This window comes from Zalophus californianus, chromosome 14 (genome assembly GCF_009762305.2).
Source record: "Zalophus californianus isolate mZalCal1 chromosome 14, mZalCal1.pri.v2, whole genome shotgun sequence".
Lineage (NCBI taxonomy): Eukaryota > Metazoa > Chordata > Mammalia > Carnivora > Otariidae > Zalophus > Zalophus californianus.
Window position 1 is genome coordinate 82,950 of NC_045608.1, and position 14,476 is coordinate 97,425.

General features: G+C 39.6%; 1 protein-coding gene across 5 annotated transcripts in view; it reads right to left on the minus strand.

Moving 5' to 3' along the window:
• Positions 1–1,879: 1,879 nt before the first annotated feature.
• ZNF268 (zinc finger protein 268) overlaps positions 1,880–14,476 on the minus strand; it is a 41,941-nt gene continuing 29,344 nt past the window's right edge. For all 5 annotated transcript variants that reach the window (XM_027577202.2, XM_027577201.2, XM_027577200.2 and 2 more), the window contains 2 exons: positions 14,204–14,296; positions 1,880–9,595 (listed from right to left, as the gene is read on the minus strand). In XM_027577202.2, the coding sequence (XP_027433003.1) occupies positions 7,161–9,595; positions 14,204–14,296 (2,528 nt within the window). In that variant the 3' untranslated portion in view covers positions 1,880–7,160. The remainder of the gene's footprint in view (positions 9,596–14,203; positions 14,297–14,476) is intronic.

Consider the following 14,476-nt stretch of genomic DNA (forward strand, 5'->3'; position numbering starts at 1 on the left):
ACGCTTAATGACTGAGCCACCCAGGTGCCCCTATACCTGGATTTTTAAAAAATAAATACAGTACCTTGAATATATTTTCTCTTCCTTATGATTTTAACAACCTTTCCTCTAGCTTAACTTACTGTAAGAGTACAATTTAAAATACATGTAACATATAAATTATGTTAATTAACTATGTTATCACTGAGGCTTCTGGTCAACAGTAGCCTATCAGTAGTTAAGATTTTGGGAAGTCAAAAGTTATACAGGGATTTTGAACTGCACAGGGTTGGCATCCCTAACTCCTGCATGTTCAAGGGTCAACTGTATTAGTGAGGCACAGGGGAAAGGAGAGATTTGCTGCAGCACACCCTCCCATTTACAGTGAAATCTTTCTGTTAATGCAGTCATAGGCTCTTTCTCTAGGACACACTAGATGCTCAATCAAAATATTCCTGATTGCTCTCCAGTGAACTGAAAAACTCAGTGGAACCTAAAATGTAAAAATACCTACGTTATTAAATTCAAATGTAATTCAATAAATTATATGATCCTAATTCACTAATATATCAGTTGATTTTTTTCGGTTGCCATTTACTGAACACTCAGTATGTCCCAAGTAAGATGTTATTGTTTGAGCCTCCTACCCCCACACCTGAGCTAAGACTGTTTCCTTGTTACTGATAAAAGAAATAGGTCCGGTGAATTTTAAAACACTTTCCAGAGGTCCTCTGGCTTTTTACCTGTCAAACCAGGAAGCCTATATTCTTAACTTCAGCACATAACAATTTCTATGTTTTCTAAATCAGGACAAACTCTTCATAAGCTTCACTTTGAATAGAGGCTTGATCTTCCAACAAAATGTAATTGACCCATGCTCACTGTAAATAAGGCCTTCTCTCCTGTTCTTCCATGCTTTCGAATGTGGTTGCAATCATCAGCACATAATACATTCTAAAGCACACTTACCTGCTATTTCCACATTTTGTTGTCTCCAGGACCAAGACTACCTGGGGTGCACAGTTCATGGGATTGAGATAATTAGTTAATACTCAAAAGGGATCCAAAACCTGGTCTCCAACAGCTACAAAACGCCCTAATATGCAAACAGACATGCAACAAATCTGACAAATCTCCCAAGAGGTTCTTACCCTGGGGCCATCAAGAGCGGTTCATGGGGCAGTGAGAATGGACATGAATTCCCACAGAGGAACCCATGGTGATGAAGGTAATTCCTGGAAGGAAGAGAGGTTCAGGGTGAAACAGAGGTTCTTAGGAGTCTGATCTAGATTGCCTCCCAGCCTTCTGTGGATCAGGGATTTAAAAAATGTATTCAACTAATCGGGGAAAACTATAAGAATCATCAGAAATTCCCCCCCCCCAAAGTTTATTTCTTTTTAGTAATCTCTATACCCAATGTGGGGATCAAAACCATGACCCCAAGATCAAGAGTCACATGTTCCTCCAACTGAGCTTGTGAGGCACCCCCAAGAGGTTTTTCTAAAAAGTAAATGTAATATGAAGTAATCTATCTTACCAGATTTTAAATGTGTTAAAAATAGTGTACAAATTAGTTTTTGATGTCCTCCCAAAGGACATTAGAAATGGCTCCTGTTTTCACTGTGACAGAAGCTGTTCAGACTAACAGCCCCGCTAGAGGGCCCCCCAACACCACCATGGCATGCCTCCATGCTTGTTTTCTCGAGAGTCCAGCTTCCCCATATTAGGGCAATGACTGAGCAGGTGGGGGGAGCCCACACTCCCTACAGTCTAGATCTATTACGGTTGAGGCTGTGTTACAGAGTACTTTATCTTCCAAATAAGGCCTAGGGTGAGGCAAGTGAAGCATAAACAAACTCCGTAATCAAGATAAACAATATTTTAATGCAATATTTTTAAAAATATAAATTAACACCAGAGAATCCACAATGAACAAATAATAAAATTGTTTGAAAAGACGAGATGATTATTACTCAGTTTCCCTTGTGCCTCAGGCTCTGAGGTGGCTAGACAGTGGTGCTCTGCTCAAACGAGGCCCCTTCACCTGTGCCTCTGGGGGTAGGTCAGGTGGAGCAAGGATCAGGGACTAAGAGTGCCAGTAGTAGTTACTGAGCAGACAGCACATTCCTAATGAGTCTGTAAGGTGGGTATTTTATTGTGATGTAGAATTCTATGGTTTTGTTATATCACGAGTTGTTTATCCATTCAACTGTTGGAACTTTTAACTGTTGGCAGTTCATATATTATCAGTAAAAATGCCATGAATATTCTTGTGACATTTTAGAGTGAACACAAGCACTCACTTCTTCTGAGTATACAGCTAGGAGAAGGAAAAGCAGTTATAGTCGTATGTTTAGTTTTCGAAGCTGCCAGCTTCCACAACTGTGTGAACTACCTCCTTGCCTCACTTAGAGCTTAACGGCTTCCTGGGTTGGTGAGGTCTCTTTGCTTTCCAATTCTTATGATTTCCAAGCTCCCGGAGACGTTTCAGTGCTGCTTCTAGTCTCTGGCTTCTCTAAGGACAGCCCTCCGGGAAGGATTATAATGCCTTGGAGTCTCTCAGTTCTCCTGACCCTTCTCCCATCTTTTGTAATAGAAAGATTTGAGTGCCTGGGGATGGTTCTCTTATATGGGGGGGCGGGGGGGGGAGCGGGGCAGGAAGGGATAGTGTGTTTCTCAGTTCTCTACCCCTCCCTCAGCCTAAAAGACCAGATTGCTTCTAAAGGATTTCCCTCAACTGTTGCCCTGTCCACCTTCCTGCCTTCAGATAGTATCCGCCTTGCACTTAGAGGACCTGGCATCTCGATGGGATTTTTTAAAGCTTTCTCTACCAAGGGTTCCATGAAGACCCATGGCAAAGAGTTGGCTGCACACTCCTTCATGGTGGGGGCTTTGAGATTCTAATGTGTCACCCCAGTCCATAGGCAACCACCTACTTGTCTCACCCCTATATGCCATGCTGGCCCTCTCCTCTTCCTGCATTTCACCAAGGATAAGAGCAGCAACTCTCTTTTCTTATATAAAGTGTTCCCTACTTTACACCGCTATGTTCATTTGGCCTTGGGTTCTCAAGTTTTCTAAGATGCTGTATGTAGGTTATCCAGTTTAACCAGAAGCAAAACACAACGAATTGTTGAAAATATATATCCAAAACAAGTCCTACTCTAATTGCAATTCTACATATTTGCCTGAAACTTATTTTAGCTTTCCTAAAGAGACAACCACATCTCCAAACAATGGAACTTTTTTTCCTGCCCTCACCCTCAATTCCTTAGTTTTCACACATTGGCTAGAATTGTCATACACTGTTCAATAAAAGTGATGAGCATCTGTATACTTTTCTTAATATAAAGGAATATATATCTACCAATAAGTGTGACATTTGTCAGTTTTTGGAACATACTCCTTGCAAAGGTAAAGGACTTAATTTCCATTTCTAATTTAATAATATTTAAAAATAATCTATGGGTATTAAATTCCATCAAATGTGTTATCTACACACATTGAGATAATCATACGGCCATTCTTATATCTGGTAGTGTGGTTAATTTTATGAAAAGATTTTCTATTATTAAATCTCCCAACATCATAATGTATTTTTATAGGGTCACATTCCACTGCATATAACAGAACCAACTCTCTTCCTACCCAAAAAAGAAAAGGTGGTTTAAACAAGACAGTTCGTTTCCCCTTATGTAGAAGATACTCAGATGGTGGTGGTGTGGGGCTGGTATACCAGATAGCCCTGCAGCAGACGGCTCCTGTCTTCCAGATGCATCCAGGCTCTGTAGTGGTTGCTCAATCTCCAAGCACTGTGTGCTGTGTATTAAAGTGAGGAATGATTACAGGACACTGAGGGGCTTTCTTCAGCTGTTTTCTTGACAACCTTCCCATGTGACAGTGTCAGCAACCTCTATCTCATTACTCAGAATTTAGCAGCAAGATCATACTTTGCTACAAAGACAGTGGAGAAATGTGGCTTTTAAGGCTGGGCCACTGGCATTATGAAAAGTACAGTGATTCTGCTGGTAATGAAGGGATACTGGACTCACGACTAGTGATCTGCTACACTTAATATTGTCATGACTTAAACAAAGAAACCCTCCACATTATTAGCATTTGTTAATGCTACATTAACATTTAGTTTATTTTCAACTATGTTCATAAATATGAGCTGCAAGTCATTTATCCCCCACATATCGATTTTGGGGAAAAATTGTAAAATGCTGGATTATCATTCCTTGAATTTTCCTGAGAATTATCAACTATTACTAAAAGTCTCTGGAACTTCTTTCTGTTCTGGGGCTGGGGCAGGGTTAGAAGGACTAGGTAGATTTTCAAGCCAGATATTCAAATTTTTACTTTTCCTTTTTGTTTACTAGTTGTAGATCTATTCATTCTGTTAAATTTCATTTATCTGGTAAACTTTCTTTTTCCTTTCTTTTTTTTTCAGATTTTATTATTAAGCAATCTCTACACCCAACATGGGGCTCAAACTCACAAACCTGAGATCAAGAGTTGCACACTCCACTGACTGAGCCAGCCAGGAGCCCTAAATTTTCTTTTTCATTTAAGATTAAGACCTTAATGTTAACATTAGCCTTTCCCACAGTATTTGATTTCTATCTTCAACATTATGTCAACATTTCTGGCTTCTACTAGGTAACGCTGCATGTGGATTTCCTCACACAATACAGAAACCTTTAAAATCTAATTGACACGGGGTAGTAGTACGCAAATCTAGACTTTCTCTTAGGTGTTCATTCTTCATTATGTGTGAATCTTCCTCAGAACATGTATGACAAAATACATATTCATATTTTCCAGATCTGGGGGACATACTTTACAAATATCTGGCATTCCTTCTTTATGCAAGTTTTCTTTTCCCTTCTGTGAACCATCCTTCTTCACCCCACATTATCTTTAGATTGGATCTTATATAATAAGCTGAACACAATAAGGACCAGGCATTCACAAATCATTAAATACCTCCTTCAAAGAAGAAACAGCTTCTTTGGGTAAAAGATAGGATTCCCTCCTGAAGTAAAGAGTAGAAAGTGGAGGGTGTTTCAGAAATATCTGCAATTTGGAATAGTCATATTCCTCCAACACAACCCTAAATGCCATGGTCCCAACTCTTTTCAGGTAAATGCTCTTTCATGTAAGGAAACTGGTGAAGAAAACAGACTTCGTAAGAAGGCAAGTAGCAGAATGACTTTTTACCATCCTGACTCTACAGCTATACATACAGGCATTACCTTGGAGATACTGCAGGTCCATTCCAGACCACCACGATGAAGCAAATGTAGCACTAAACTGAGTCAAATGAGTTTCTTTTGGTTTCTCAATGCATACAAAAGCTATGTAACAGTTATGTTTACACTACACTGTAGTCTATTAAGTGTGCAAAAGCATTATGTCTAAAAAAAAAAAAGCAATGTACACACCTTAATTAAGAATATTGCTAAAACATGCTAAACTTTCAGCAAATCATAATCAGTGATCACAGATCAACATAAGAAGTAATGAAAAATGAGAAATATTGCCAGAATTACTAAAATGTGACACAGAGACATGAAGTAACAAATGCTGCTGGAAAAATGGAGCCAACACACTGGCTCAATGCAGGGTTGCCACAAGCCTTCACTTTGCAGGGGGAAAAAAACATTACCTGCAAAGCACAATAAAATGACATGTGCCTGTACACATATCGGCAGCATCACTTACATGTATCCCTTAAACACATACCAGGTAACTCAAATAAAAACACAAGAGCTCTAGAATTATAGAGTGACAATAACTAAAGCTATCCTGGTTAGTCTATATAGAAGGAACTAATTAATAATTGCAGGAAAATGTTACCAGAAAACAAAAGCTCAGTTTGCTTTTTGGTACTTCAGGAGTCCATTAGAAAACTGAAATCTGGAATAAATAGCTCAGCCTACTTTGATGATCATGCTGACTCCTTGGCAGGGCACCACGAATGATGATCCCATCATGACCTCTTACACTGAGAGATTATCTTAATGAAAATCAATATGTTCCAAATGGGGAGGACAGAACACATTCCAGCTACACAAGCACATCGATTGTGCACTATACCGATGTATGTAACTAAAGAGGTAGTTGCCAGGCCCACTTACAAAGGGTAAGAAATAGTAGAAAAGGTTTGTAGTATTGAAATGTATTTTTAATAAATCATATTATTCTAGTAACAAGTTGCATTTGTTAAAAACAATGTTGCTAAGTACAAGTCCCTGGGCAATGGCATGTATCTAACTTACCTTTCATATGTGACATTCACAAGTAAAATGCCAAACTACACAAAACTCATATAGTACAAAGGAAGATAACATCTAAATATCCCTGTAGGTCTTACGATGTATTTCTGGTTATCCCGACTGCATTTATTTACACAGTAAAAAGAAAAATCTTTATATTCTATTTTGGACATGCCTATCATTTATAGTTGAGTGTTTTCTCCAACCCTTTCCTAACAATTTGCAACATCTGGGACACAATTTCCCTCACAATACTTTGTAAAGGAAATTATTTTCCAAAATAATCAAAATAACAGCGAGGGGAACCTTTCTACCGAGTGTTCTATTACGCCATCTGACATATTCATAGCTCTTCATTCATATATTATTATTTTTTAATGGAAGTTTGTCTTTCCTAGATCAAGAATTTCCCTAATTTATACTAGTTCCTCCAAGGTATGAGTTTCTGATACCTAAAGTATGTGTAATTTTGATAATTCTGTCATTCATTGGCTTTCCATTTTCTCATTAAAATCCTGTTAAGAAAATCCTACTGTTTAATATGAATTTCAAAGGAGGGCGTTCTATATTCAATTGCTTTATGAAACTTCCTCTTTGCAAATTTTATCACAGTAAAAAAATAACTTTCCAACATTCACTTCACTGATACTGTTCCTTACTTGTACAAACTTTAAAAAAGGTATGACTTGATGCTGAAAACTTTCACAGAGTTCACTAAATTCGTAACATTCCTGTGTGCATTTACTGGGTGGGGGGGAGGATGTGTAAAAAGCAGCTTTCTGTGGGTGACCCTGCACATGCTGTGCATTTATAGGTTTCTAGTCAGTATTAGTTGTCTGGTGTACAATGAGATGATCTCATTTATAGAGTTTCTCTTCTATAAGAATTTGCTGGTATTTCCTATGAACTGAGTTTTGGAAGAAATTTTCTTACATTTAATTCATCAAGTTTTTCATCTGCATGAGTTCTCTGATGCATAATGAGCTGTGACTTCCAACAAAAGGCTTTCCCACATTCAGTGCACTTACAGGGTTTCTCTCCTGTGTGAGTCCTCTGATGTGCACTGAGGATTGATTTCTGAGAGAAGGTTTTTCCACATTCATTGCATCCATAGGGTTTCTCCCCTGAATGAGTTCTCTGATGTACAATGAGCTGGGATTTCCTAATGAAAGCTTTCTCACATTCACTGCATTCATAGGGTTTCTCTCTTGTGTGCATTCTCTGATGTACAATGAGCCGTAATTTTCCACTGAAGGATTTCTCACATTGACTACATTTATAAGGGCTTTCCCCTGCATGAGTTCGCTCATGTACAATGAGTAGTGACTTCCAAATGAAGGCCTTCCCACATTTGTTACATTCATATGGTTTCTCTCCTGAATGAGTTCTCATGTGTATAATGAGATAGGACTTGCTACTAAAGGCTTTCCCACAGTCACTGCATCCATAAGGTTTTTCTCCAGCATGAGTTCTCTGATGAGAAATGAGCTGATCTTTCCTATTAAAGGCTTTTCCACACTCGCTGCATTCATAGGGATTTTCTCCTGTGTGAATTCTCTGATGTACAATGAGTTGTGAATTGAAACTGAAGGATTTCCCGCATTCATTGCATTCATGTGGTTTCTCTCCTGTGTGAGTTCTCATATGTATAATGAGGTATGACTTGCTCCTGAAGGCTTTTCCACATTCACTGCATCCATAGGGTTTCACTCCGGTGTGACTTCTCTGATGCACAATGAGCTGTGACTTCAAACTAAAGGCTTTTCCACATTGATTACATCCATAAGGTTTTACCCCAGTGTGAGCTCCCTGATGTACAATGAGCTGCGACTTGAAAGTAAAGGCTTTTCCACATTCACTACAACCATAGGGTTTCTCCCCTGTATGAGTTCTCTGATGAACAATAAGGTTTGACTTTGTATTAAAGGCTTTGCTACAGTCACTGCATTCAAAGGGTTTCTCTCCTGTATGAGTTCTTTGATGTATAATGAGCTGTGACTTCAAACCAAAAGTTTTTCCACAGTCGCTACATTCATAGGGCTTCTCCCCAGCATGGGTTCTCTGGTGTGAAATGAGCTGGTATTTCCGACTGAAGGCTTTCCCACATTCATGGCATTCATATGGACTCTCTCCTGTGTGAATTCTCTGATGTATAATGAGTTGTGAATTAAAACTGAAGGCTTTCCCACAGTCACTGCATTCATGGAGTTTCTCTCCTGTGTGAGTTCTCATATGTATAATGAGGTACGACTTGCTCCTGAAGGCTTTGCCACATTCACTGCATACGTAAGGTTTCATTCCTGTATGACTTCTCTGATGCACAATGAGCTGTGACTTCAAACTGAAGGCTTTCCCACACTGAATGCACCCATAGGGCTTTACTCCTGTGTGAACCCCCTGATGTACAATGAGCTGCGACTTGAAAGTAAAGGCTTTTCCACATTCACTACAACCATAGGGTTTCTCCCCTGTATGGGTTCTCTGATGTACCATAAGGTTTGACTTTGTATTAAAGGCTTTCTGACATTCACTACATTCAAAGGGTTTCTCTCCTGTATGAATTCTTTGATGTATAATGAGCTGTGACTTCAAACCGAAAGCTTTACCACATTCATTACAACCATAGGGTTTCTGTCCTGAATGAGTTCTCTGGTGTGAAATGAGCTGGTCTTTCCTACTGAATACTTTTCCACATTCGCAGCATTCATAGGGATTCTCACCTGTGTGGATTCTCTGATGTATAACAAGTTGTGAGTTGAAACTGAAGGATTTCCCACATTCACTGCATTCATGAAGTTTCTCTCCTGTGTGAGTTCTCTGATGGACAGTGAGGTAGGACTTGCTGCTGAAATCTTTCCCACATCCCTTACATTTGTAGGGTTTCTCTTCTACATGAGTTCGTTGATGCACTGCAAGGTATGACTTACTGCTGAAAGTCTTCCCACAAAAACTGCATTCAAAAGGCTTTCCTCCTACATACATTTGTTGGCATATGAGTTGTGACTTCTTGTTGACAGTTTTTCCACATTCATTACTTTCACCATATTTTATTCCAATAACAGTTTGCTCATGTTTAGAATGGTGGAATGATTCCCTATATGCACGAAACTCATTAGGATTCTTTCCAGCATAATTACTATTGAAATCTATATTATATTTAAAACTCATTCCACGTGTGATATATTTATGAAGCTTTTGTCTTGAAGAAACATAATTTGTAGTAAGAAGACATAGTTTTCCAAATGTAGGACATTCATAGCCTTTTGCCACACTTTCCAGCTTGCCTTCATTTTCCTGATGCCATTCCATATGATCATCAATTTCCCAGACTTTTTCTAGCAATGAAAATAGTTTTACGTTAAAAATAACATGAACCTGGCATAGCATAAAATTACCTTAAAAATGCCATGTGAAGAGAGTACACTTTAAGTTTCATATATCGGATCTGAATATAAATAAAATCTCAAGTATAGATGTACCAAAACTCTTGGCTGGGGAAAACAAACAAAACTAAAAATAAAGATAGGCATAGAAAACTGACAATGATTAGAAATGGTTTTAAGTTTTAAAATGTTGGTAAAGAAAGCAAAATAGGCACAAGTAAAAATAAGAAAAATATAAAGCAGTTGGAAGGGATCTCAGCATTATATTCTTTCAACAAATAATTACTGAATACCTATTATGTGCCAATCACGGTGCTGAAAACTCAGGAGAAACTCAGAAAACATTGCAAATCAGTTTACAGTCCTCCTGGGAATGAAGTTCTACTGCATACCAAAATACATGAAAATAGACACACGAGGAAAATCAGTGTGATGTTTCACAACACTGAGGACAAGCAGCAGGTAGTAAAGTTTCCAGAGAAACCAAAACTGTTTCGTATAAAGGATCAAAGTGAGAATGGCATCTAACTTTAATCTAATGACATTAGCATCATCAGAGGACAAAATGCAGAGCATTCAGGGGTAAAGTATAAACATCTTCTGAGGCACAGGTCTCAAATTTTATGTTACATGCACTCTTTCACAGGAGGCTACTCGAACAGGTGCTCCAACAAAACAAACTAAGAAAAAAGATGACACAGAATAAATATGGAAAATAAAATTTGAAAGGAGACTCCAGGATAAAACACTAGTACAGCCAGGGTACGAGGTAAACTAGGGTCATGCTGGAGCAGCTGAAGGACAAGGGAGTGACATCATCAGGAAGAGACAGACAGAATCACTAATGTGGCTGAATGTAGCACAGGAATATTTAGACACGTGAAGAGAAGTCTGAGGTTAACAAAAAATACACTAACGATAAGAACAGAGAAACCTCAGCAGGCAAATAAAACAACTCAAAAGAAAAAAAATGATGTATGAACAAAAATTAGCCATTGCCTATTTGCATGATTCTCCTGTGAATAGAAATTACACAGTCATAACGATGTAAGAACTGAAGACTGATCTAACCCAAATGAAGTAACTTTTAGTAGGATGACTGGGATATAAGGAGACAGTATGCCTATCATGGGGAGTGTGGAAGAAGGGGAGGTGAAAGAGAATTAAATCGTTACACTGTTATACTGAATAATCATCACTCGGGGAAAAAATCAAGGTGCAGTAGAATAAGCTGATTATTTAGAAATATGGAAGCGAATACCATAAAAAAAGCTAGAAGGGATGAAAGTGGTTTTACCTGGAGGGAATAGAACACTGAGAGGGGGCAGGCTGAACAGAACGCTGCTGACGACAAAATCCAAAAGCCAAAATTAGAAAGTAGAGAGGGTGGGGTGCCTGGGTGGCTCAGTCGTTAACCATCTGCCTTTGGCTCAGGTCATGATCCCAGGGTCTTGGGATCAAGCCCTGCATCGGGCTCCCTGCTCAGCAGGAAGCCGGCTTCTCCCTCTCCCACTCCCTCTGCTTGTGTTCCCTCTCTCGCCGTCTCTGTCAAAAAATAAATAAAATCTTAAAAAAAAAAAAAAAAAAGAAAGTAGAAAGAGAACAAGACACAGGACTCAGTCCTCAGGCACAATGGCAAGTATTTGGAGGCTGACCAGGAGAATGGTTGATCTAGATGTCCTAAAGTAATATGCTGACCAAGGCAACAAAGAGGAAACAGCATTAAGAGAATATGGCAGCAAGTTAGGCTTGGAGATGGCAGATCAGAGGACCTTAATACCTCATTCCAGGTTTCCCTATCTCTCAAATCTGATCACTCTTCATTTTGCACAGTCTCCAAATTGTATTTTCCCAAGTTGGGGAGTTACCTCCTCCTGGATGCACTGAGAAATGAACGCTGGGAACTTCTGACTATCATGATGACTTGGGAGGGAGTGTTACTGGCTATTCCATCGTTGTAAACTCAGAAATGTTTCCATCAAGAAAATAGGCCAGAGGGTAATTAATCTTTGCCTGGGAATCAGATTTGCTCATGTGTGTGGCTAATCGTCTTATCCCTATAGACTTTCAGAGTTCATGGACACTAAGTCTGTCCTAATCTCTACCATGTAACCCTTCTGTGGCTGGAACTGTAACCGTCCTACTTCCCCTGGTTAGCCACAGCTCTGACTTCTTGATTTCCTAGGAAACCTTAACACATTTTCTGTTGAGCATTCTCTTATGCAACAATAATGGCAGATAATGATATTATGGTTGGTATCTCAAGGGAAATTTCAAAGAATTCCAAAAATCAGGAAACAATACCAAAGCCAATGTATAGAAGACAGAATTTCTAAGCTTAAATATTATTTAAACATGACTGAAGATGATTACTGTTTGTGGTTCTCAAGTAATCCCTGGAAACTCCACTTGCACCAACAGAATTGATTCTAAAGCTACAGAATAGCATTCTCCCAAACCACCATCTTGAGTGTAGCCACAGAAGACAATGGAAAACGGAATTATGCTCAGAGAGCAGAACCAAGGGCTCACTAGGCCCCTGCCACAGCAGGAAGTCCTGGCGCAAACTGCCCAACCAGGGTGTCAACACACTGCAAACCAGACTTCTATGTGGCATTCACTGTGGCTGCTCTCCCAGAATGGGAGCTCCTATTGTACCTACGCTGCATGTGTCTCTACCACTCTGTACTTGTCTGCTTGGTTGTACATGAATAACTTAGCTTTAACTGTATGTTACCAGACATTATCTGGGAACAAAGATTCAAGACTTCCATTAATACAGCACAAGAAGGAAAATGGGTGGTGAAATATTTCTGAAGATGGATGGATTGGAAGAAGAGTATGACTAGAAGCTGCCTAGCCAAAGAGGTGGATGAAGGCAGATAGTGCTGCCTACCCCACAATCCCTCCTCCCTTTCCCTGACTGGCAAAGCCTGACTTGTCCCCCAAACCCATCCTTAAGGCCATGTGTTTCACTCAGGGAAATGGGGACCCATCACCACTGCTACCTCTACCCCACCCCCAGAAGGTGAAGCATCATTTATTGGAGCCAACAAGTGGTGGGCCCACTTCCCTTGCCAGAGTCTTATTCAGACAGGGGTATGTGATAAAAACCTAGTCCACCAAGCATGACAAGTTTGCTGAGACTTCCTGGAATAGGCTTTACCACCTGATAAAAAGAGCCATGGGGGAAAAGCAGTTTACTTATTCTATTGGCCAGTGGTATATCTGCAGGTGTCGGCTAGAACTGTAATAGCCACCTGATGACCACGAGGGGAGTGGACCTGAGGAAAATGGCAGGGTAGAGATGGACCTTTGGTGATTTACTGAATCAATCACTTAGTCAACCCTACAGCTGCCCCAATGCAGGACGTTTTGTGATGTGTGGTAATAAATAACTTCTGTTTCATAGGTTGATTTGGGATTAATCAGAAATTACAGCTAAAATAATCCTAATGATACAAAGACTAACTGGATTCATTCTGCCATGCCTGTGACAGATTAACCATGTCAGGGAAACCTATCTGACAGCAATATCAAGATGAACAAAAGGAGTAAGATGCATACCTTTGGTTAATAAATAGAATGATCAAGAAATGAGATACTGGCCTCGTTTTGGGTGGGAACTGGGAATATGGGGGCCTTAAAAGACTTCTTTTTAGGGAACCAAAACATTAACAGATTTCAGCAACACTAGTGAACAAAATTGCATATAAAGGAGATTTACGCTGACTCTCCAGTGCCAAGAGAAAGAGCTAGAAGGAGAGCAGAATTAATAAACAATCAGAAAGGTGAGAAGAAAGTACGATGTAGCTATGGAGCAATGTGACAAACAATTCCAGTTTCTGAAAATGAGACAAAGGAGTGGCACATGCAAGAAAGATGCCCAATGGACCAATCAAACTTGGTACCAAAGGCCAGATGAAAGAGGGACGGGCTGTCAATTACCAAAAGAGAAAAACAGCTTAAATCTTCAGAATGGATGTCTTTCAAAGGTTACAATATATAAGAAAAGTAGTGAATATGGAAAGTCCCTTTGGACTCAGAGGGAAGAACAAGAGAAGCCAGTAAAGCATGAAAAGAATAAGCACTTCATCATGTAGTGTGTGAGTGGGTTCCATGGGGTGGCCCATGAAGAAGGGGGAGGGGAGGGCTCAAAAGAGGATGACTAATATCCAGGGATGTAGGAATGCACTTAGAAGGGACAGTGATGACTTCTCCTAATAGATTTCAAGGAGAAGGAAGGATGTTGGGACTATGGCTGTTGACTATAAGTGTAAGAGATTTTAAAAATATAATTTAAAAAAAAGAAAGTAGAAGGAAGAGTGAAAGTCACATCAAGAGAGATATAGAGAAAAAAGCCTGTTTAACTGCGTAACAAAATGAGTCTACTGTCCTGGGAAAGTACACAGGAAACAGAGAATTCCAGAGAGGAAGAGATGGACTAAGACAGAATGGTTACGAATGAGACAAAAAGTACAAACGTGAGGTGTATGGCACATCAGAATTCACATCAATTCTGAATAAGGAAGAAAAGATCTAAATATCCTCATCACTCACCTGGATGGCCTTGACTTGGGATTTGGGCCTGCATCATCCACAGTTCTTCTTGTTCCAACTTGAAGATGATATCGGGTTTGCTGTCTTGATACCCTGTGAATGGAAAATCACAACCAACCTGGACCAAAACTACCTCAAACCCTGAAGAAGGGGGAAGAGTCAGTTTAGAGGCAGCATGATAAAGCTGCCCTTCTGCCCCATGGGAAAGTGAAGACCATTTTCAACTAGCATATTCTGATGCCAAAGGGAGACTAAGAAAATCTGGCCTTTAAA